At 39.7% G+C, this 25299-nt stretch overlaps 1 protein-coding gene across 1 annotated transcript in view; it reads right to left on the reverse strand.

Annotated features, from left to right (window-relative positions):
* The window catches only part of PLEKHG7 (pleckstrin homology and RhoGEF domain containing G7), a 91817-nt gene that overhangs the window by 4040 nt on the left and 62478 nt on the right, over positions 1–25299 (reverse strand). The window contains exons 7-11 of the mRNA XM_044679167.1: positions 24095–24269; positions 19238–19353; positions 17692–17785; positions 11453–11532; positions 6866–7019 (exon numbers count right to left, since the gene is read on the reverse strand). Coding sequence (XP_044535102.1) covers positions 6866–7019; positions 11453–11532; positions 17692–17785; positions 19238–19353; positions 24095–24269 — 619 coding nt within the window. The remainder of the gene's footprint in view (positions 1–6865; positions 7020–11452; positions 11533–17691; positions 17786–19237; positions 19354–24094; positions 24270–25299) is intronic.

Here is a 25299-nt window from a genome sequence, read left to right on the forward strand (position 1 = left end):
CTAACAAACAAAAATCACATGATTATCTCAATAGATGCTGAAAAAGCCTTTGACAAAATACAGCATCCATTCCTATTGAAAACATTGAAAAGTATAGGAATAGAAGGACCCTTCCTAAAAATAATAAACAATATATACCTAAAACCATCAACAAGCATTATATGCAATGGGGATAAATTAGAAGCCTTCCCAATAAGATCAGGACTGAAACAAGGATGCCCATTATCACCTCTATTATTCAACATTGTACACTAGCAGTAGCAATTAGAGAAGAAAAAGAAATTGAAGGTATCAAAATAGGCAATGAGAAGACTAAGCTAGCACTCTTTGCAGATGATATGATGGTCTACTTAAAAAATCCTAGAGAATGAACTAAGAGGCTGGTAGAAATAATCAACAACTTTAGCAAAGTGGCAGGATACAAAATAAATGCACATAAATCATCAGCATTTCTATATATTTCCAACACATCACAGCAGCAAGAGTTAGAAAGAGAAACACCACTTAAAATCACCCTAGACAATATAAAATACTTAGGAATCTATCTACCAAAACAAACAAAGGAATTATACGAACACAACTACAAAATGCTTTCCAAACAATTAAAACTAGATCTAAACAATTGGAAAGCCATTGATTGCTCATGGGTAGGACGAGCTAACATAATAAAAATGAACATTCTACCCAAAATAATTTACCTGTTTAGTACCATATCTATCAAACTACCAAGAAACTTTTTTACAGAATTAGAAAAACTATAACAAATTTCATTTGGAATAACAAAAGATCAAGAATATCAAAGGAAATAATGAAAAAAATGTGAAGGAAGGGGGCCTAGCAGTACCAGATATTAAACTATACTATAAAGCAGCAGTCATCAAAACAAAATGGTACTGGCTAAGAGACAGAAGGGAGGATCAGTGGAATAGACTTGGGGTAAGTGATGTCAGCAAGACAGTGTATGATAAACCCAAAGAGCCCAACTTTTGGGACAAAAATCCACTATTTGACAAAAACTGCTGGGAAAATTGGAAAACAATATGGGAGAGATTAGGTTTAGATCAACATCTCACACCCTACACCAAGATAAATTCAGAGTGGGTGAATGACTTGAATATAAAGAAGGAAACTATAAGAAAATTCGGCAAACACAGAATAGTATACTTGTCAGATCTCTGGGAAAGGAAAGATTTTAAAACCAAGGAAGAGTTAGAAAAAATTACAAAATATAAAATAAATAATTTTGATTACATTAAAATAAAAGGGTTTTGTACAAACAAAAACAATGCAACCAAAATCAGAGGGGAAACAACAAATTGTGAAAAAATCTTTATAACAAAAAACTCTTAAAGGTCTAATTACTCAAATATACAAGGAGCTAAATCAATTGTACAAAAAATCAAGCCATTCTCCAATCAATAAATGTACAAAGGGACATGAATAGGCAATTTTCAGATAAAGAAATCAAAAGTATCAATAAGCACATGAGAAAGTGTTCTAAATCTCTAATAATCAGAGAAATGCAAATCAAAACAACTCATCACCTCAGGCCTAGCAGATTGGCTAAAATGACAGGAGGGGAGAGTAATGAATGTTGGAGGGGTGTGGTGCAGAGAGGGGGCATAACAGTTTTGCAGGCTTTGCTGGAGATTTCTTCTGTCAGTTAAAGAGAGTTTAGAATCTTGGGAAAAAGTTCAGTTGGCCCTGGAAACTCGTGGAGAGAGTCAGGGTCCATCTGAGCTCCTTCTTTAGATTGAAACCTGGCCTATATTTTGCAGCTTTTCTTTTAAAATTGTTAGTTTATCTAATTCCTTTGAATCTCCCTAGCTTACCTTATTCCCACCTTCATTTTCCCTACCTAAATGTCTCAGAAGTTTTGAAAGGAGAGTAGATCTGAGAGTTAGTTCAAATCTGATAGTTTAGTCAAACAGGGCTCACCCTTGTTACAAATTTACCTATTGAATCATTGTATCCAGTTTTCCTACCCCTTTTGACTACAAACCCTCTGAGGGCTGAAGTAGGCTGGTCCTACTCAGTCTCACGTTCCTGCCTCCCTTCCCCCACCTGAAGCTTTCTCTAAGTGGCTGTTAGGGTTACCTTGTATTATTGTTATATATTATTATTATTGTTACCTTGTTACCCTGCCAATCAACCCTAAAAAACAATAAAACCCCATTTGTCTTTAATCAAAACCCTTTGGCTATTTCATTAGTTGATTAGTTAGAGAGGGAGGAGGAGAGAGAGAATAACATTCTCTCTGGAGTTTGGGGAAAGCTGAAGGTGTCCATTTTGGAGGAAGTGAAACTTCAATACTTCCTCTAGTCCCTTCCTGTGAAACTGACTAGAAGCCTCAAGTCAGTTTCAAGCTGTTCTTGGCTGGCTCTAACCTGGCTCTGTAAAGTTTCTCCTTTACTCCAAGGGCTCAGTCTGTTTCCCTTCAGTGTTTTGTCTCTAACCTGAGTATCCAGTCTGTGTTTCCCTGCTGCTCTTGCCTGCCTTAGATTAACTCATCCTCTCCCTTGCAACTCTTTATACCTCCGTGTTATATTCCCTAAACTCAGACATTCCCTTATTTCTCCTACCATCTCAACTACCAACCTTCATCATTGTACCTTCCTCATCCGCCTTAGGGACTCACAAACCCTATCCACAGTGCTCATCCTCAATTCCAACCATACCTTGCCTTAATTTCCCTATTACCTAGCCTATTCCCTTGATTACCTCTAGCTTCAGTCCCTTATTACGTCCTGCAAATTCCCTTACTACAGGGGATGTGGCAAAATTGGGACATTAGTGCAATGCTGGTAGAGTTGTTTGATCCAACCATTCTGGCTGGCAATTTGGAACTATTCCCAAAGGGTGCTAAAAGATTGTCTGCCCTTAGATCCAGTCATAGCATTGCTGGGTTTGTACCCCAAAGAGATCATAGATAAAAAGACTTGTACAAAAATATTTATAGCCGCACTTTTTGTGGTGGCAAAAAAACTGGAAAACGAGGGTATCCCTTCAATTGGGGAATGGCTGAACAAATTGTGGTATCTGTTGGTGATGGAATCCTATTGTGCTCAAAGGAATAACGAACTGGAGGAATTCCATGTGAACTGGAATGACCTCCAGGAATTGATGCAGAGTGAAAGAAGCAGATCCAGGAGAACATTGTACACAGAGACTGATACACTGTGGTAAAATCGAAAGTAATTGGCTTCTGTACTGCAATGCAATGATCCAAGACAATTCTGAGAGACTTATGGAAAGAATACTACCCACATTCAGAGGAAGAACTACAGGAGTAGAAACACAGAAGAAAAACAATTGCTTGAACACATGGGTTGATGCAAACACGATTAGGATGTAGACTCTTAATGACCACCCTAGTACAACTATCAATAATATGGAAATAGGTCTTGATTGATGACACCAAAAGAAACCAGTGGAAATGTGTGTTGGCTACTGGTGGGGGGGGGGGGATGGGGGGAGGGAGAGAGAGCAACATGAATCATGTAACTATGGAAAAAATTTCTCTAAAAAATAAAAAAAATTTAAAAAAAGAAAAGAAAAAAAGTAGCTGTCCAAACAAAATGCATGAACAAATGAAGATATGACTCACACCTTTGCCACCTAAACACACACACACACACACACACACACACACACACACACACACACACAGTCAAATGTGAGAAAGCCAAACAATGTTGGCAGAGCCTGCAAGTTGTAGACTACTTTATTCCTCTACTACTGTATAGAGACCATGCAGGGTACTATTCTGGGAGGAGATGCCTTTTAGCCAGCAGACCCGCTTTTAAAATGCCTCTCTCAAATGATTGCCATGGGAAAAAAAGTATAAATCTGTCATCCCACCCATTCTTTGTAGTCCATCCATTTATTTTCAGAACCTAAGGGAGAAGTCCCAGTCCTTGGAGTCTCAAGAGGTAGATGTAGGTCAGAGAGGGCTGACAGAAGACTGGTGGTTTTTTTTAGTTGACCATTAATCCACATATGCTCCCCTGACTTTGCTTTTACTGACTAAATACAATAAATTTAGTGATGACAGAACTTCTTCGAGGCAGGACAAGCTCTGTGGGAGAATATTGATTTCCATTATAAAATGCAATTGGCTATCTCATCTCTGATCTGAAGTAAAGGGTAGATTTTGAACAATATAGCTACATGATGCTTTCTTGTAGAACAAAAAGTTTATAAAATAACCTTTCTAAATATATATACCTAAAGATCCATTTTTTTTTTACAGTATGTATCTTGTCTGATCAGTTGGAATCTTGGGAGGGGAGAGAGAAGACAAGAGAGAAAGAAATGGCATTCCTCAAACAAAAATGACCTAATGATGGAAATATAGTAAAAGGAGATATTCCTGTGTATATATAAGGTACAGAAAGGGATTATGTCTATGGTAGTCCCAATAGTGTCCAATTATGAAAAAATTCCATTAAAATGGGGCAGCAAGGTGGCTCAGTAGACTGAGAGCCGGGTGCTGAAGTCAAGAAGACTTGGGTTCAAATATGACCTTCAATACTTCCTAGCTTTGTGAGCCTGTGCAAGTCACTTAACCCCAATTGCCTAGCTCTTATCACTTTCCTGCCTTAGAATCAATATTTAGTATTGAATCTATGACAGCAGATAAGGCTTTTTAAAAAAGGAAAGCCCCAGGAGTTTTACCATCTTTGTTCTTGTGACAGTCTAGCTAAATTCTTCCTCTTTGCTGGCTTAATAACAAGTAAATTACTCACGTGTGTGTGTGTGTGTGTGTGTGTGTGTGTGTGTGTATGTGGTTTCTCATGTTATAAACAATGCTCTTCAATTTAATTAATCACAGCTCTTACAACAATATGGAAGTGTGTTTTGTAATACATGTAATGATAATACATGTAATGGTCCAGATCAAATTACTTACCATCTCTGAGTTGGGGCAGGGGAGGAGATAGTTTGGATCTTATAATTTTGGAAAACATATGTTGGAAATTATTATTACACAAATTAGGAAAATAAAATATCTTTGAGTTAAAAAATAAGTTAATTCAACAAATTTATTAAGTGCCTACTGTAAACAAAAGAAAATATGATATAGTGGCTAGAGGACTAGTCTTAAAACCAGATGTGAGCCATTCCTATGTTCAAGTCCCAGTTCTAACATATCTTGACCATTTACTCTGGATGATTCTTGTAAACCATCGCTGTCTCAACTCATTGCTCACAAGTATGCTCTTGAGGGCAGGGACTGCTTTTTGCTTTGCTTGACATCCTCTATGTTTGCTTTATTTGGAACCAGACCTAGGATTCCTTTCACAGTGAAGAAATCTCCTACCCATATAGATATCAGCCCCTGCTTAACACTTTAGAGTATCACAGAGTTGTCTGCAGGGCAAAGGAAAAACACTGACATGTCTAAATAATTTTTCCAGAGTCATACATCTAATATGAGTAAGAGTCAGGATTTGAATCCAGATCTCCACAATCCCATTTCTGAGACTGGCTATCTCACCTATGCCTTGCTTTCTGTAAAAGGGCAACAAGGATAAAATCCAAAGAACCTGTCCCTGCCCTCAAGGAGTTGAGGAATATACTACTGAGGAAAGGGGATGGTTTAATTTCATTTGTTTAGTTCTCTCTTTCTTTTTGATTTTACAATTTCCAGTTTAATCCAGACTATCTTGCTATGGACATTAATTTAAATAACTAATCCTAGATTCCCCAGAGGAAAGTCCTATAGCATCCTAGAACTTTTTGTATGCTAGACAAGTCCCAGAGTATCACACAGTGTCTCCCTCTGTAGCCCCTCTCACAAATAGGAACCTGCTCCAGAGCTATCCCTCTCACTCATCTAGGTTACTTAGCCATATTATACCTGATCTCAACCATTAGGGATTTGGGATTTGTTCAGTGTGGACACCCCACCAATGGGGCAGATGACAGGATCTTTTTGGACCCAGTGGATGGTCTTGATGAATTTCTGTAGTCAACATTTTTACCCACTGGTGGCCAACTCTGGGGCTAAACCTCACAGGACATGGCTAGACTAATAGAAATACTTTAGATAGAATATTGTAGATAGCAATTTAATGACAGAATCAGGCCCTGACTTACGTGGACACAATAAATTCAGATTTATAAAATCAGATTCTAAAAATACACAGTATGAATCAGAAGAGATGCTGAACCCAGGGCTTCTTCCAACTTCACCTTTCTATCCATACTACCATCTTACTCTTCATTCTTAGCTCGATATGACAAATGAGGAAAACGAGGCCAAGGGAAAGAATTGAGCTAGGAAGTACAGCATAGAAGCCACAATTCTGAATACTGAGTCTAGAATGATTGGGTTCAGATCCCTACCTCAGAGCCTTCCTAGCTATGTGACCTTGGTCAAGTCAATGAACTAATTTCTCTAAATCTCTGTTTCCTCATCAATATGTGAAAGAATTGGACCAGATGACCTCTAAAGTCCCTTTTAGCTCTAAGTTAATGATCATTTGGTCCTAAAATAACAGATTCCAGATTAAAAATCAGGTTAAGGGACTTGAAATCCATCCGTTTTCCCTACCTGGCATTCACCATACCCTACCTGCAGCTTCCAGTACTTTTCCTTACTCCACTTCTCTTTCTCCAGACTAACTCTGTTAAAAGGATTCTTCTTCCTAGAGAACTTGAAGGATATTCCAATCACATTTTTTTTTTTAAAGCTGGCCAGATTCTTTCTATAGGGGTAAAATCCAATTATATTCAGTAATAGGATGATTCAGATTATGGTGGGTATCAGATTTCGGTGTGGCCTCTATGTTGTTAACCAATTGGGCAATGGAAAATTTTGATGACAAACAGAAGCAGTGCCACAAAGGCAGGAGTCTACCTGATACATGGAATGGGTCAATACTTTTAACCACCAGCCGGTCCAAAGGAATGGGTTGATCAAGTACGGTACAAGAACCACCTTCTTTAATCATCGCCTGTAGCTCAGGGGTAAGGGTGGGGCAGACTAAACCCGTGTCTGAGCCCCCAAGTTTCTGAAATGAAAGAAGGATATTATTCAATAAATTCAAAATAAAATACTAAAATTGCGACTTATCCATGATACTTTTACATTGTAAACAGCCCTATCAGATGCTTCCTGGGCCCTGAGAATAAATAATTCCTCAATAACTTAAATTGCAACTAAAGTTCCTCCCTCTATAAGAAACCTTTACTCTGAGATTATCTTCAATATATCCTGTCAATATCTTGCTTGAACATAGTTGTTTGCATGTTGTCTCCCCCACTGGACTATGAACTCCTTGAGGGCAGGGACTCTTTTTGTTGTTGTCTTTTGTTTTTCTTTTTGTTGTCTTTCTGACTTTTCTTTCTATCTTCAGCACCTAGCAGAGGGCTAGGCACATAGTAAAGACTTAAAAAGGTTATTTCATTCATTCATTTGCTTAAAAAAACCCCAAACCTTTACCTTCTGCCTCAGGACCAATACTAAGTATTGGTCCTGAGGCAGAAGAGTGGTAAGGGCTAGGCAATGAGGATTAAGTGATTTGTCCAGGGTCACACAACTGGGAAGTGTCTGAGGCCAGACCTGAAGCCAGGATTGCTCATCTCCAGTCCTAGCCCTCTATCCCCTGAGCCACCCAGCTGTCCCTGTTTTTTTGTCCCACTTTTGAAATCCATGGTCACTGGGCTTTTATCACCATTACACTCATGAGAAGATTCCCTTTCCTAAAATTTCAAAACCTTTTTGGAGTAAGAGGAAAGGATGAAGAGGGAAGAAATGATTCTAGCCATGCTAAAACTGGGATCCAATCACAAGGGATGCTACAAATGGCACAGGCTCCAGATAAATTCTGGACCCTTGAGTCTGCAAATTGTTGCAATCAATTTAAAAATAAGAGATGAGGCAATTTAAAAGAGATGGAAATGATCCTTATTTGCATAATGGAAATGAAATGCAAAACTTCATAAGAGATTAGTAATAATTTGACAAAAAAAATAATGGTATGACTTATGGATGATTCCATGACATGAACATTTTGACCATAATGCTTCTTTCAAGATCCTGTTGGTTTTGACTGTCAGTGGTAAGCCATCGGGTGGCATTTAAAGTACTTGACAATCTGGCTCCAACCTCCTTCTTAAAGCTCACTTCACGTTTTCTCTAACTTACAGACAAACGAGCCCACCTGTTATTCTATTATATGACCCTGAATCCCGATGCCTTTGTATCGATTTTTCTCTTGCCTGGAACGCTCTCCTCCTCACCTCTGTGCTCCATTCAGTGCTCCACTCATGTTCTGCCTCTTTCATGGAGTCCTTTCTAATCTGGGAAATAATGTGTTCTCCCTTTGCCAAATTACATTGGCTCCCCCTCTACACGCATCGAATGTAAGTTCCTTGGGGGCAGGAAACTTTCATTTTTGGCACAGCATCTTCAGGGCCCAGAGCGATGGGAAGCATTGGAAGGAATCAATTCATCAAAGAGGGGATGGTAGGCAAGTAGTCACACTCTCTTTCTTAACTAAAGAAATAGTTTCCCTTCCTTGACCTCAACTCTTTCCTTCCAAAAAGCTATTTTATCAAAGAGAGCGCAAGCATCTCCTCTCTCACCTCCTAGTCCAAGCTCTGGGGATGCTTACTAAAGGGGAAATGGAAGTCAGGCAGGAAATTCTTGGTTCCCCTTAAAACTGGAGGCAGACAACAAGGTTAAGCTATAGAAATATTTCAGTCTCTAAGGGATGTTGTGGTCTCATCAACCAGGTGCCTCTCATTAACTGTCCAATGCATCACTGTAGCCCCATCATTCTTTTTCAGGCAGGAGTCTTACAGTTGGAAAAATAAAATTTGGGTATTTCTGACTTCCAGTGGTGGCCTTTGAGATGGCAGTAAGCTTGGGATTGCATCTGTTATTTCATTGGCATGATTGGGGAGTTGTGGAGGGAAAGGAATAAACATTAAGCATCTATTATATGCCAAACACTGTGCTAAGCTCTTGATAAATATTTCCATTGATTTTCACACAACCTTGGAAGGCTATTATCCCCATTGAACAGCTAAATAAACTGAGTCCCAAAGAGGGTGAAGGAACTTGACATGGCACCCCTGCTTGTCCAGTGCTTTTTCGGTGATATCTGTCAGACTCATATCAATGCATGAAACAATTCAAGAAGGTTCTCTACATTAAGATGGTAATTGAATGGACTTGATGGCTCCCCACAGAACAGTAGGGACTCAGAAGAGATAAGATAACAAACAGAGAGATTCATATTGGGTGCAAACAACTTGTAATGCGTTTACATTTTTGGAAGACATACACAGAGGATGGAAGCAAAGGGCCATAACAGAGGAGGAATATAAAAGAATGACATGGTCCTGTAGTGACAGTGGTAGAAGCTCACATGAATCGAGGCTATTTTATGAGCAACATAAAGAAAAACAAAAATGTTTTCTAATTTTTTATATCTGTATTGTAGGCAAGATGAAGATCAAAGGAGCAGCTAGGTGGTCAGAGAGCTAGATCAGGAGGACCTAGGTTCAAATCTGACCTCAGACATTTTCTTTTTGCTTTTTTTAAATATAATTTTCTTTGTAAAAAATATTTCCCTGTTGTTACATGATTCATGTTGTCTCCCTCCCCTTTTCTTTCCCTGCTTCTGGAGCTAACAGGCAATTCCATTGGGTTGTACATTTATTATCACTCGACACCTATTTCAATATTGTTCATTTTTGCAATAGAATAATCTTTTAAAACCAAAACCCCAAACCATATACCCATATAAACAAGGCCTCAGACATTTTCTAGCTGTGTGACCCTAAGCAAATTACTTAACCCCAATTGCCTAGCCCTTACCTCTCTTCTGCCATAGATTTTATGAAGGTAAGAGTTTTTTTAAAAAATCAAGGGAGTAATAGGATCAATGATTGGGATTATTAGGGTAATGGTAATAGACTAACCCCATCGGTTGAGGAACATCATTCAATGAACTCTATTGGAAGTTTTAGATGGGTATGTCTGCCTCTGTTCTTTGAAATCCTGAACCCGATACCTCTATACTTGAAAACCAAGTACAGGAGATCTTCATAATCCACGGTTAATAGATGTCAGAAAAAGACCAATCCAAGAAGCTCAAATAATTCAACTCAATTCCATTTCATTCAATTCAACGAATATTTATTTGGCAACTGCTACATAGAAGACACTGTTGCTGGGCACTTCAGGATATGAAGACAAAAACTGAAACCAATCTCTGCTCTTCAGTGTCTTACGATTCCAGCCAAGAAACAGATGGAAACAAAACCTCTCTCTGGATCTGAAATGATTTTGGCTTATGAAGTTGGAATGGGTTGGAGCCTGGCCTCCAGTCCTTTTCTCATGCCTTGGTTTAAAGAGTCGGGCTCACTGGTCCTACCAAGCAGTGCTGGGTGGGAATGGAGTTAAAAAGCTGTAACTGTATATTAGTCTCAGCACGTGAGCTCCTTGGTCTCCTGGACCTCAACATAATCACTTCTTTTGTAAAAGGCATCTCTTCAGAGGCAGCTGGTGGCAGAGGATTGAGTGCTCAGGATTCTGGAGGACCCAAATTCAAATATGACCTCAGGCACTTATTAGTGGTGGGATCCTGGGCAAGTCACTTAGCTTCTGTTTGCCTATTTCTTTATCCACAAAATAGGGATAATAGTAGTGCTTACCTTAGAGGCTTGTTGTAATGTTCAAATGAGATAGTGTTTGGTAGATACTTTAGAATTTCTTAAATAATATTTCTTAAATATTATTAAATATTGAAGAAATAAAATTTCTTAAAAATTAAACATACTTAAAAATATGGTAGATACTTTAAAAATTCTTATTCCTTCCCTCTGAACTGTTGTAGAGCCCTCCAGAGAGCTCTGCCCCAGGAGAGAATTTAGAATACGGTCCTTTGGCAACACAGAAATAATAGAGCTTTAGCACCTGATTACTAAGAACAATTAGTTAAAATAAGCTTCTAGATGGTGGCCCTGGGTGACCTCCTTCCCTATTCTACCTGCTTTCTACCTCCCCATCACTTCTTTGAAGAACACTTGAGGGCACTGTTAATGGGCATTTGTCCTGGGTATTCCTTTGTTGCGAATACCACCATATACCACAAATTCATTATGGTGGGGTTTGGAAATCCTAGAAAAATTGGATATCTATTTTATTGAATACTAGCTATTACACTGAAAGGTTGTATTTAAATTGTTATATTTAAGGTTTGTATTTAAGTCCTGAAATCTCTCCTCAGCCTCAGTTTCCTCATCTGGAATATAAGAGGGTTAGACTTGATGGATAAGTCCCTTCCAGCTCTAATTCTTTGATCCTGAGAAGACTTTATTTTGGCCACATCTCTTTGTAAAAACTACCACCACCACCACAAAAAAAGTAAAAAAAAATATAAAAGAACAAATAAAACAAAACAACTCATCAAAGTGAGCAATAGCTTATTACCTTTTTGCTGTGTTTGGTTTTTGTAATTAATAGGAAGTCATCAAACAGAAACAAATAGACATCCAGGAATCTGGTGCTTTCTGGGCAAAGAGAGAGAAGGGAAAAGTGGGACAAGGAACAGTAAGGTAAGCTTTTAGAAATATTTTAGTTGGTCCCAAATCCCTCCTTTGACATACACTCATTGTAGAACAGTGGCAAGCCTTTTAACTCTTCAGAGCCCACAGGTAAACTCTTAGACTATAACCTGCAGAGAAAATGCCAATCTGTATTGGTATAGGGAGTTTCCTGATGAGAACTTCTCTCTACTGTTAAAATCACAGATTTTATCCCATCCCATCCCATTCTTAGATGGTAGAGGCAGTGTGCCACAGTGGACAGAACATTGGACTTGGAATAAGTGTCTGGATTCTATGTAAGTCAATTTTGTGTAAGTCATTTAGATTTGGTTTTTTATAATGTTCATATCTAATATCTTAGAATAATCTTCTTGAAGGAAATATATGGCCATGAGGCTTCGAGGTAATCTGCAAACCTTTGATCTTTTTAATTTCCTGAATTAAAATTTCCAAACATTAAAAAAATCATTTAGCTTCTCAGAGGCCCAGTTTCCACACCTAAAAACTGGAGTTCAAATCTTGTTTGCCACTTACTAGCTTTGTTGCCTTTGGCAAGTCACTCAACCTCAATGACCCTGGGATTTATCTACTAAGCTACTGATGAATTGCTATCTGTGTGAGAAGGAGTTTCCACACTGGAAGTCTCCCACAGAATTTATGTGTGTTTATCTTTTAGCTCACAAAACAGGATATGTTCAATGGAGAATCTCAGGTTTACAGTTCAATGACCTCACTTATCTGTGAAACAGTTTGTCTTTGACAGAGCTTGACTGTTTTTCAGACATGCCATATCATTTATTTATTTCTTGATAGACTTAATTCACACACTAAAACACTAGCACTGGTCTTTTCTGTATCCATATAAGTACTCAGAAAAACACTCTACTAACAATTTTGGCCATTAATAGTGAGGATGTATTTGATTAGATTCTAAGATCACATTTTTGGTAGTTTTGAATCAATAACAGGAAATAGCCCCATCCATCAGAATGACTTAAGTATACAAAGGTGTGAAGACAATTGCAAATTACAAAAAGTAAAACAGATCATTTTAATTACATGAAATTAAAAAGCTCTTGTCTGAGCAAAATGAATGAAGTGTTAAGAAAGGGAAGCTCTCAAATGGGGGGAAAGGTCTTTGTAAGAGATTTCTCCATTAAGTTAGGTTTTGTGTCTAGGATACATAGACAATTAAGAGATATTAATTAACCCTAATTCCAAAAATTAAATTCATTTGCCAATAGATAAATGATCAAAAAGTGTGAATAAACACTTCTCAAAAAAATGGCAAACTATTAACTACTATATGGAAAAATGTTCCAAATCAAACAGCTCTGAGATTTTACTTTATTCACACCCAGCAAATTGGCAAAGATGACAAAAAATGAACATTGTCATTATTGGAGGGGTTGTGAGAAGATAGGCACACTGGTGCATTGTTGGTGGAATTGTACAACAGTACAACCATTTTGGAAGGCCAGTTGGAATTATGTAAACACAGTGATGAAAGTGTCTATGCCCTTTGATCCAGAGATTCAAAGAGTAGATTTACACTTAAGGGGTCCAATAAAAAGTCTCTCTTTCTAGAATGGCTGTGACACATGACTAATTAACTATGTCTGTGTAATATAAAAAGACAAATATAAGGAATGAAAGGAACCATGGAAAGATTTACATGATCTGATGTAGAATGAAGTATAGCCAGAAAAATATTATATATATATGTATATATATATATATATATATATATATAGTTAATTTAGTCATTTTTCAGTCTTGTCGAATTCATTGTGACCCTGTCTGGGGTTTTCTTGGCTAGGATCCTAGAGTGGCTTGCCATTTCCTTCTCTAGTTTATTTTACAAATAAGGAAAATCAGACAAGCAGGGTTAAGTGACTTGCTTTGAAGATTTTGACTTCATCTTCCTGATAATATCTGCTGATTCCATCTTCCTGATTCCAACTGTTCCATCTACTAAATCATTTAGCTGCCTTAAGTGGACATCAGCAGAATCTCTTTTGGTATTTTTCCCCTTTACCCTCTTGAAGAACTATCTCATGTAACAAACATTTCTTTAAATTATTTTTAAAATTTTCAAGTAACAAAGTAACTTATTTGATTAATCTGTACCTCCCACTGCCCATGCCATTAATCAATTTAGAAAAATCCTTCAGTAAATAAACAAATTTCCATGTCATACATGTCTGAAAATGTATGTCTCTCTCTGCATTAAAGGTTCATCATCTCTCCAGCAGGAGGGGAGCAATGTGTTTGTTCTTCATTCTTTTGGACTTGTGTTTTGCCCTTGATCAGTTTAAATATGCAAAGATTTTTTTAAGACAAGAAGGGGAGAAAAATAACAAAACTGATTGATATGCTGAAAAAATCTGAAAATAGATGCCATGTTCCATACTTGTGGACCTCCTACCTTTGCAAAGGATTGAGGGTGGGAGGTGTGTTTTCACAAAGTAACTCCTTTGGGGCTAGGCTTGTTTTTTGTAATTTTATTGTAACATTAACATTTTGTTATTGTAACATCCATTTTTGATTATTTGTGGTTGTTCTTTCCATGTACATTGTTGTAAGTATTATGCTATAGTGCACAGAGCGTCAGGGCTAGAGTCAGGAAGACTCATCTTCAGGTCGAATCTAAATGTTAATCATTATAATGATGATGAAAAACAAACATATTCATAATTTTATTTTTTATTATTAAAAATAATGGCATCTCAGTCTCAGAAAATCTCTGAACAAAAATATCTCTGGCAGAATTCACAAAATGGCCATCTGGAAAAGGTCTGCATTCTTAGCATCATGGAAGAAACAGTATTTTGTGGTTAAAACTTCAAAACTGCTCAAATTTGTGTGCTTTTTCATTCATAGCTATGTTTAGCTAGGGAAAGAAAATTAGCTCATCTATCCTGTCCCTAAAAAGGGAGGCAGTGTGATCGAGTAGAAAAGAAGACAGACTTTGTATTCTGAGGTCCTGGTTTCAAATCCTGCCTCAGCCTCTTCCTACCTATATGCCTTGAAAAAATACCTAAGCTCTCTGGCTCTCAATTTCCTAATCTGTTAAATGGACCAAAAGACATCTAGAATCCTTTCTAGCTCTGAATTCATGATTCTAAGGTCTTTTAAAAATTTCTGCTCCCCTTGGATCTCTTAGATCATCAACTGAGAAGTTAAATGATGTATCCAGAGTTCTACAACCAGAACTTGTGAGAGTCTGTATGGGAAGTCAGAAGTAGCCAACAATCAGCTCAGCAAGAATTAAATTAATTAGAAAGATCTAATTGGGGAAAGGGAGAGAAGAGAGAGAGATTCATTGGTTTAATGAATTCCCAATAGGGACACTCTCTCCCCTCATATAGGTCATACTTTTCTCTATAATTTACGAATCTTGGAGAGATTCCTAAGAGTGACTTGCCTGGGGTCACATAGTCAATATATGTGAGAGGCTAGATTTTCAGCCTAGGTCCCTGTCTCTCTCCTTTTCTGTCTCTGACTCTTTCCTTCTTTCTCCTTCTCTTTCTTTCTTTCCTTCCTTCCTTCCTTCCTCCCTCCCTTCATCTCTTATTATTTCTCCTTTCTTCCTTCCTTCTTTCACCTTCTGTCTTAGAATCAATCTTATGTATTGGTCTTTTTAAAAAAAAATCAATGTATTTAATTAATTAATTAACAATATTTTTCCATGGTTACATGATTTGTATTCTTTCCCTCCCTTCCTCCTACCCCACCTCCTGTTGCCAACGAGCAATTCCACTGAGTTTTATATTATCATTCTTATGTATTGGTCTTAATACAGAAGAGCTGTAAAGATTAGGCTCTGGGGGTTAAGTGACTTGATCAGGGGCACCCAGCTAGGATGGGTCTGAGGTCAAATTTGAACCCAGGACCTCCCATCTCCTGCCCCTCAGCCTAGGTCTTTCTAACCCATGATACCATCCCTACCCATTACCCTATGCTCCTTTTAAATAGGAAGTCTTTGAAGATCTATTTTGTTTGCTTCAGCCTGGTAAAACTCCTCCTTCAACTCCTTTAAACCTAGGGATGAGATAGCCTTCGTCTTTGCACTGAAGGTCTGAGCTGGTACAGAGCAGAAAATAAGACATGAGCCTTCCCCAGCTTTAGTGGACATCATTTCCTTTGTCTTTTATTCTTTCACTGTAGGTTCTTTCTCCAGCAATAACCTTGTTTGTGTTAAAGAGGACTTCTGGACAGCAAGGGCTCATGTTGTCATAAACAGCCCTTAGGAGGTCCCCAGTGGCCACGGCCTCTCCTTGGGCTAGTCTTATTCTGTTGGCATCCCACGTCTGACACAAGAACCCCTGTAGGAGGCTCAACCCAGGATTGACTAGCAGCCCAAAAAGCCCAAAGGGCATCTTTAGGTCCCCGTTTCTCTCCCATACTGCAACAATAGTGAATTAGGATATGGCTCTTAAGGTGGAAGCTATTTCTTTTTCCTTTCCTTTTTTTTTTTAACCATTTCCTTCTAATCCTTCAAGAAAAATAGGAGGTTTATAATCAATAGAATTAATATAGGTCAAGTCATTTTTTAAGGCAAAATGGCTCTGTCTTAGAAATCACAATGACTTAGATTCAGATTTTGAGTCTGTTACTTCTTGCCCATGTGGCCTTGGGGGGCAGCTGGGTGGTGCAGTGGATAGAGTTGTGGGCCTGGAGTCAGGAATTCTCATCTTCCTGAATTTAAGTCAGGCCTCAGTCATTTACTAGTTAAGTGACCCCAGCTGGGCACTTGCCTTGACCAACAAACCTGGCCTTGGGCAAGCGCCTTCTTTTTGGGCCATCGTTTGCTCATCTGCTAATGAGAAGATTGCATGAGCTGACTTCTGAAGTCCCTGTCCAGCTCTAAACCTGTGCCCTAAAACATGCAGGGAAGCTTTCCCATTCTTAGTTATGCAGTCTCAGAGATGAAAGGGAAGTAAACCTAGCTCGGAACATGAAATATTCCACAGCACTGAGAACATGAAACATTAGAATAGGGTGACTGGATCATAGAGCTCAAAGGGATCCTTGATGCCATCAGCTTCAGTCCTCATATTTCACAGATGAAAAACTGAGGCACAGAAGTGAATATCTAAGGTGGGATTTGGACCCACAGAGTTCTACAAAGTGTTGGACATTGCTTCATCAGAGCAGAGAGAGAGAGAGAGAGAGAGAGAGAGAGAGAGAGATGGAAGGAATCAGAGAGGCCATCAAGTCTACCTCCCCTTTCATTTTACAGATGTGGAAACTGAAGCAATGTGACTTCCTCGGGGTAAAACAATTGGTACACACTGGAGAATGATTTAAACTTGGGTCCTCCTGATTCTAAGTTCAGTGCATTGATCACCCAGCATCACAGTGAGACAAACAGGCAGGCTCTATTCATTGTTGTTGTTGCTCAGTCATTTTTTTAAATTTTTTTTTAACCCTTAACTTCTGTGTATTGGCTCATAGGTGGAAGAGTGGTAAGGGTAGGCAATGGAGGTCAAGTGACTTGCCCAGGGTCACACAGCTGGGAAGTGGCTGAGGCCAGATTTGAACCTAGGACCTCCCGTCTCTAGGCCTGACTCTCAGTCCACTGAGCTACCCAGCTGCCCCCTTGCTCAGTCATTTTTAAAAATTTTAACTTTTAAAAATATTTTTCCATGTTTCCATGATACATTTTCTTTCCCTGCCTTCTTTCCTCCCCTCTCCTAGAGCTGACAAGCAATTCCACTGAGTTAAACAAATGTTATCACTTAATACCTAGTTCCATATTATTTATGCTCAGTCATTTTTTCAATTGGGTCTGACTCTGCAAGCCATTTGGGATTTTCTTGGCAAAGATACTGGCGTGGTTTGCCATTTCCTTCTCCAGCTCATGTTACAGATGAGAAAACTGAGGCAAACAGGATGAAGTAACTTGTCTGGGGCCACACAGCTAGTACGTGTCTGAGGCCAGATTTGAACTCAGAAAGATGAGTCCTCCCAGGTCCAGTGCTCCATCCATCACATTATCTCGCTGCTCTGGGCTCTATTTCTCTTCTCCGTCAAATAGGGACCAAACCAAGAGACCAGGCTGTCCCACCAGATACAAAATAGAAAGTGTTGGCACTTTAAAGGAAAACAGTTCATTACCTGCAAGAGTCAACTTCCCTTCATGGAGGAGGTGTCTGTTGGCTGGTGACAAGATGCTTTCTGCCATGTGTTCCTTAAAAATGTGTTTCAAGCACTTGAAAAAAAAGAGAGAAAATCATTTAGGGCTTGGAGAAGGGGCAACGTATCAACCACATAAACTGAAGCTGGAGGGATACCAAGCAATGTGCCTCGAGATACTTTAAAGGGAAGGGAATAAGCCTTTATTAAGTGCCTACTCCACACCCGATACTGTGCTAAGTGCTTTACAAATGGGACTGCCGACTAGTGCTCTTAGAAACCCTTTTAGCTACCTACTTTCCCCCAACTAAATAAACCTCAGATGGAAGTCATGCTACTAGCCCAGATGATCTACTTGCTAAATGGTAATGAGGACAGGCAGCCTGGGCTTTGCTCCAGGGTGCCATATTTAGAGGGTGTTGCTAACACTATAAGTCCTTTGGTGTGCTGGAGTGTAATCCTCCCTGATTTCACCCTTCATGGCAAGTTCTCCAGTGGTGATGTCATGCCAATGTCTTAGGAGGGCCCAAGACCACCCATCTAGAGCTGGAAGAGACTTCAGAAGCCATCTGTGCAGAGATCTTTTTTCTTTTTTCTTTTTTTCTTTTTTTAAAATACTGTGTATTGGCTCCAAGGCAGAAGAGTGGTCAGGGCTAGGCAATGGGGGTCAAGTGACTTGCCCAGGGTCACCCAACTAGGAAGTGTCTGAGGCCAGGTTTGAACCCAGGACTTCTCATCTCTAGGTCTGGCTCTCAATCCACTGAGCTACCCAGCTGCCCCCTGTGCAGAGATCTTAACTTCATTTGTGTCCTGGATACCTTTGAGAGTGACTAGTGATGCCTATGGACCCGTTCTGGGAATCAAATTTTTAAATTCATAAAACAAAATGAATAGAATTTAAAAGAAACTAATTATAATGAAATACATTTACCAGATTATTAAAAAGGCATGTATGTTTTATGGACCCCAGATTGTGAACTTTTGATCTAATCCAGTGATTCCCAAAGTGGGCACTACCGCCCCCTGGTGGGTGCTGCAGTGATCCAGGGAGGCAGTGATGGCCACAGGTGCATTTATCTTTCCTATTAATTGCTATTAAAATTAAAAAAAATTAATTTCCAGGTGCTAAGTAATATTTTTTCTGGAAAGGGGGCAGCAGGCCAAAAAAGTTTGGGAGCCACTGGTCTAATCCAAATTCCAGTTGAAGCCAGGGAGGTCAGGCTTGCCATTGGTCACAGAGTTTGGATTTGAATTCAGGACCTCTATCTCGAGAACCAGGTTCTCTTTTCATGATGCCACATGGCTTGCCAATGCCTGTCTTCCTGCAGTAATGTGGTGTCCCATGCCTGCCAACGAGGGCATTTTTCACGTAATGTGCCTTAGATATGGATTGTGGCGCTAGCCCCGGGTCCAGAAATTCCTGATGACGATTCGATTTCCTTCCTTGGTAGCAAAGGGCCTGACTCATGGAGCATCTTTCCCTGGACAGCAAACTCACAGGCAGAGATGACAACCCCACCGGGCATACCTCTGGTATAAAGAACCTTTTATCTCGATCCCAAAGCGGAGGCCACACGATGATTTCCTGGAGATGCCGAAACTTCTGAAAATTGTCGAGCCATTTCACTTTTCCTTCAAGGTCACCTAAGAAAGGAGAAAAATCAGGTCTTCTGCCATGTACTCCTCCTCTCTGAGGGCACGACAGCACGTGGCTCCCTGGACTTCTTCGTGGTCACTGTCTAAACCCCTCTCTGCTGGCCTCTTGGCTTCTTCAGCACCTTCACAAATACCGATTGCTCTTTACATGCCGATGGAACAAGTCCACTGAGGCAAAACTAGCTTTTGTCTTTACTCACATGATAAAAGGGAAATGAATTCTCTATTCTTATTTGTGGAATTTGATGTCATTCCACAGGGGCTATCTGCTCTCCCTGGAGGGAGGGGGGGGAACATTGTCCCAAATTACAGAAATAAAAATACTGGAGTTAATGAGGCAATTGCTATTTTGGTGTTGAGGGGAGGTAACAGGTTGAAGCTAATCCATTATTTTTTCCCTTGTAGGTTTGCATTCATTTCCCAAGGCCTCATTTCTTTTGCTTTTAAAGATATGGAATGATGTAAACTCATTTGGAGAGACTGAGGACAGACCAAAGACCCATTGACCCAAGTGACTAGTGGGAACTTTTAGAGTCTGCTTCATTGTCCCGGTGAGGTGAGACTACTTTTAATGGCCAAAACTGCACTTGACATCATATCAGATCGATAAGGAATCACCCTTTATTAATGGGCCTCCAGAGAAAGATCTGATATTTCCCTCAAAAACCTCTCCCAATTCTTCGTATACAAATATTCTCTCTCTTTTTTTTAACTCTTACCTTCCATCTTAGGATCAATACTATGTATTGGTTCCAAGGCAGAAAAGCAGTAAGGGCTAGGCAATGGGGGTTAAGTGACTTGCCCAGGATCACCCAGCTAAGAAGTATCTGAGGGAGATTTGAACCCAGGACCTCCCATCTCTGGGCCTGGCTCTCAATCCACTGAGCCACCCAGCTGCCCCCAAGGATATTCTTGTAAAACACTGCATACAACATCTCGACATAGTTAACCAAACTTTTTTTTTATTCTTTGGCTGGATGAAATCTGTTTTAATCCTTTGGACCACTTAGAGATAGACTAAAAGGGAAAATGAAGCTTCAAGATTAGGAAAAAAAAGAATTTGTTAGTTTTTATTTGTAGCTCTCAAAAGGAGATTAACAATGATAAAAGTAACAGCAACTTTGTGCAGCAGCTAAGTGGGAACTTTGGAGAATTATATCCTATTGGAACACCCTTGAGAGAGACTAATGCACAACACACTTAGCATAAATCACTCAGAATGTCTTCGTTTTATTCAGAATTTCTCATTATGGAAAATAGAAGTGAGGAGGTAAGCCATTATCAAGCCTGCTTCAATTCAATTTCTTTTTTAAGTTCAGTAAACACTTATTAATAGTCTACAATGGACAAAACCCCATTCTAGGCACTTGAGTAGGCACGATATTTAGTTAAGTCAAGGCACTTACAGGCTAGAAGGTTGTAAGACCCAATTACACGGGATTTGTAATCTAGAAGTTCACTAGAGAGCTGTAAAATACAATGTTATGTAGTTTGAAAAACAATACAGAGTAGAGGATAGTGAGCCTGGGCACACTATGGCTGTGTTACCCTAACCTTGCAGTTTCCCCAAACTCTTTAAGACTACAAATTGTGGAGAAGCTGTCCTATGCCATTATTATAACATTTATATATCATTTTAAAGTTTGTGAAGCACTTTACTTACATTATCTCATTTGATTTTTATAACAATCCTGGGTATTATGATTCCTATTTTATAGATAAGAAACTAAGGCAATAGGTTAAGTGACTTGTCCAGGATCACACAGTTAGTTTTTGAGGTAAAATTCAAATTCAAGTCTTTCTGACTCCTTCTAGCCTTTTATACACTATGCTACCCAAGCTGCCTTTCAATTAAAAGAGGAATTTCCTCCCAGAGATCCTCCTACATCCATGAAAACCTGTGTACTAAAGATAAAATTAATATTCAAGGAGAAAGGAATTGTTATCCAGATTTCTTAGCTTTAAATAATTATCTTGTTCCCCTGGGTGACTTCAGATCAGTGGAATTATCTCCAAGAAAAGTGGCTCTCAGGAGCCAGGATTGGACTCTGCCTCAAAAAAGAGAAGGGCAGTAGGCAGATGAATGAGACTCATTACCATGAGAGGTAAGGTGGGAATAAATGCTGGGCTTTGCCCTAGGCAAGTAGACCAGTTTTCCCAAAGAGGAGAAGGCATTTGAGTTGGACTTCAAAGAATAAAGAGACACATTCCATCTACATGATCTTTGAACTTTAGAACAGTCATCTTAGAGATGGTTGCATTCAACTTCCTATATTAGTTTTGGTGTGGACAGATGTGAAGTCTGAGATCTATAGAGGCAACATGACTTTCTCAAAGTCACTGAGCCAATAAATGCCAGGCAGGTCATGAAATCCAAGTCTTCTCAAGCTCAAGTCATAGGATTACACTGTTGCTTGCCCTTCGTTTTCAGAGGACCAAGGATATCATGATGATGACTCGCATGTGAATTGGGTCTAAGAGAGGCAGAGTCACACACAATTGTCAGTCTCACTCTCCCTTCCAGTCATCCAAAGTCCAGCGGCAAGACAAAAGTCAGGACGACTGGTACCTTGGTATCGTCCATGTCTGACCAAGCTCTGAGTGTTCCACAGTGCCTACTTCAGCCACCTTCATGGCCATTAGAACAAATTCTTCTAATCTGCCCATTCCACCAGGGAAAATGGGAAAGTCTTTATATACTTGGGATAAAAAAGGAAGACTAGCACCTCTGGCATTAGGGCTTGCTGAGTCCTTTTCAGGACAGCTCATCCATCCACCTTTGGTGCCCACCTTGGCACTCAACTCTCACCTGCAGCTCCAAGAAGCTATTGCATGTTTAGTAGAGCTGAAAGAGATCTTTGAGGCTTTCAAGTCTAATCTCCTCATTTTGCAGATAAGAAAACTGAGGTCAAGTGATTTGCCCCAAATCACACAGGGAGCAAGGGTGTCTCCAAATTCAGCCCTCTCTCTACCATATCATCTCATCTTTTAAGGAAAAGGCATGAGCAAAGACACAGAATCGATCAGTCATTCAATCAACAAACATCTGTTGAGTGAGTATGTGTACTCTGGACTGCACACTATGCTGGGGAACTGGAGTAGAGATTTAATAAGCACTTATTAAATGCCTGTTATATGCCAGGCACTGTGCTAAGTCTTAGACACATGATTTACTCAATCATTATACATTTATTAAATACCTACTATGTTCCAGGCACTGTGCTAAGCCATAAACATATGATTAATCAATATGCATTTATTTAGTATCTATAATGTGTCAGGTACTGTGCCAAGCCTCAGACACCTGATTAGTCAATTAGTATGCATTTATTAAGCACCTATTATGTATCAGGCACTATGTTTAGACGTAAGACAATTTAGATATGGTCCCTGCTATGAGATGTGTTTAGTGGGGATAGAGAATAATTGAGTTGGTCTGGAACCATGTTGGCAAATCTATGGCAGGCTGCCAGAGGGGGCTTCTCTCCCATGTGTGTCTGAGAACATTTCTCAGACAACCCTTCCCTCTCCCCAGCAGCCCAATGGGAGTGCTTTCTCCCTCCCTTGTCTGGGATAAAGGGGCAGCTCACATGAGTGTGAGGCTTTCAGTTTGGGCACTCGATCTCTAAAAGGTTCATCATAACTGGTCTGGAACCTAGATGGAGAGAGGGAGGAAGAGTCTAAGAAAGGGATGGTAGTTCTAGCCTACTGAAGGATTGGGGTGTCTTGGATGGTTAGTTCACATCATGAGATTTAGTCACAGGTGTATCCGAATTTGGAATTTTTTGCATTTCTATGCTGGGATTTAGTGAGCTAAGCAAAATGATGAATCGGTCTATATCCTCAGGAAGAGCTGTTGATACTTACTGCCATTGCAGGGTTTTCACCTGGAAGTTATAAACAAAGTGCCTTCAATCCTCTGGGAAGTTATGCTTTTCCTGCCTCTGCTCACATCTGAAAATCTGAGCCAGGGATCAAGTTCTCATGGGGTTAGAGAGGATATGACTCAAGCTCATTGTTCAGAATATCTTTGATTCATAAGGAGATCAAACTTTCATCCAAGTTTCCTAGTCCCAAGGAATTCCCCCGCTTGAAATAACCTTAAGCCAGTGCCTTTATCTTCAAGGTAAACTCAAGAACCAGAATTGGCTTCCCTGCCTCAGGGGGTAGCAGTTTAGTGCAATGGAAATTGAATTCGGGCTGTGGATTCAGGGAGATCTGGGTTCAAATAATCCTTCAAACATTCTTCTTGCCTTCCTAAATTCTGTAAAATCAGGGGAAAATTATTTGGAGTTCATTGGATCATAATTCTAGATTCAGAAGGGAACCCAGACTCCTTCATGTCTACCTTCTCCATTTCACACATGAAGAAACTGAGGCACATGGAGGTCAAAGTCATAGCCGTAGAGTGGGAAGTCAAAGACCATCTAATCTAATCCTTTCATTTTACAGATGAGGAAACTGAGACCTAAGGAAGGGAAGTAACTTGTTACAAAGGAAATCAGGGGATCATTAATCTAAAGGGGGAAGAGATGTCTGATGCAATATAATTTAAGTCCTTTATTTACAGAGGCTCAGGAGATATAATTTGCTCAAGGTCACACAGATAGTAAATAGTTGAATCAGAATTTGAATGCAAGTCTGCTCATTCTATTCCACTGTAATTCTATTCCTCTCAGCCCCAAAAGGGTCCAACAGCTTCCTGTTATCTTGAGCCCCTGGTACTTACGAATAGCCTTCTCCACTTTTTCCTTGAGGGAGTAGATGGTAATTTTCTCCTTGGCATCGGTACTCCTTTTCCAGATGTTCTTCAGTAGCAATGGGTACCTCGTCAGGCGGTGCAGAGGAGTGACCAGCAGTTCAGGGAGGTGGAGTCGTTTGCACTGGTCGTGCCTCTCACACCACTGCAGAACACAAAGTGGGGAAGGCAGCTGATCAGATCACTTACCTTCTGGCCACATCTGGAATAAGGTCTTTGGAGTCCACGCTGATGGAAAAGAAACAGGGGAATGTCTAACTTTTATTCAGAGGTACTAGACCAGTGATGGCAAACTTTTTAGTGGGATGGGTGATGTGAGAAATGTCCTTGGGCACCCATGAAGAAGGGAAAGGGAGCAACACAGCCTTGTGCCCCTCTGGCTTTCTGGTAATAAACTCTGTGCTGAGGCAATGGTGTGTGTGCCCAGAAAGAGGGCTCTGAATGCTCTCTCTGGCACACATGCCAAAGGTTTGCTTACCATAGTACTAGACCACTCCTCTAAGAGTTTCATGACATCTACAGGTCACTCTTTGTGTGTTATTCTAGAAAGATAAGGTCATAAAATATTAGAGCTGAAAGGGATCTTAGAGACCATTTAGTCCAATGCCTTTATTTTATAGATGAGGAAACCAAGACCCTGAAAGATAGGAATAAATAAGAGCTAGAACTTCAATCTAGTTCTTCTGAATTCAAGTTTAATGTTCTTGCCCCTTTACCAAGTACCTAACACCCTACCTTCCAAATACACAGTAGTTGCCAAATGAAATTTGTTGAATCAAATTGAATTAATTTCCTTATGAGTCTCTTTGTAGCTGTGGTCCAGTTCCTGAAACAGGTGAGAAAATTCCCAAGTATATAACCCTGGATCATGGCCCTAGTTGGCCCTGTCCTAGGGCTAGGGATGCCAGGACAAATGAACTAGTATTTAGATCAAACACAAGAATAAGCATTCATCTGCCTGCTGTCATTCAGGCCAGGAGAAATTAGTGATGTTGTAGTTAGTTGGATGAGGCTAGAGAGAGTAATGATCCAGGCAGGGACTATGAAAGCTTCTGTTGTTGGTAGTGAAGGAGCCAGGAGAGAGAGAGAGAGAGAGCAGAGATCTAACTCTTCTTAAAATGATTGCATAGGCTGTTTTGCCATTTCTCTTCTGGTTTGAAGTCTGTGAGTCATTA

This window comes from Gracilinanus agilis, chromosome 5, assembly GCF_016433145.1.
Source record: "Gracilinanus agilis isolate LMUSP501 chromosome 5, AgileGrace, whole genome shotgun sequence".
NCBI classification, from domain to species: Eukaryota; Metazoa; Chordata; class Mammalia; order Didelphimorphia; family Didelphidae; genus Gracilinanus; species Gracilinanus agilis.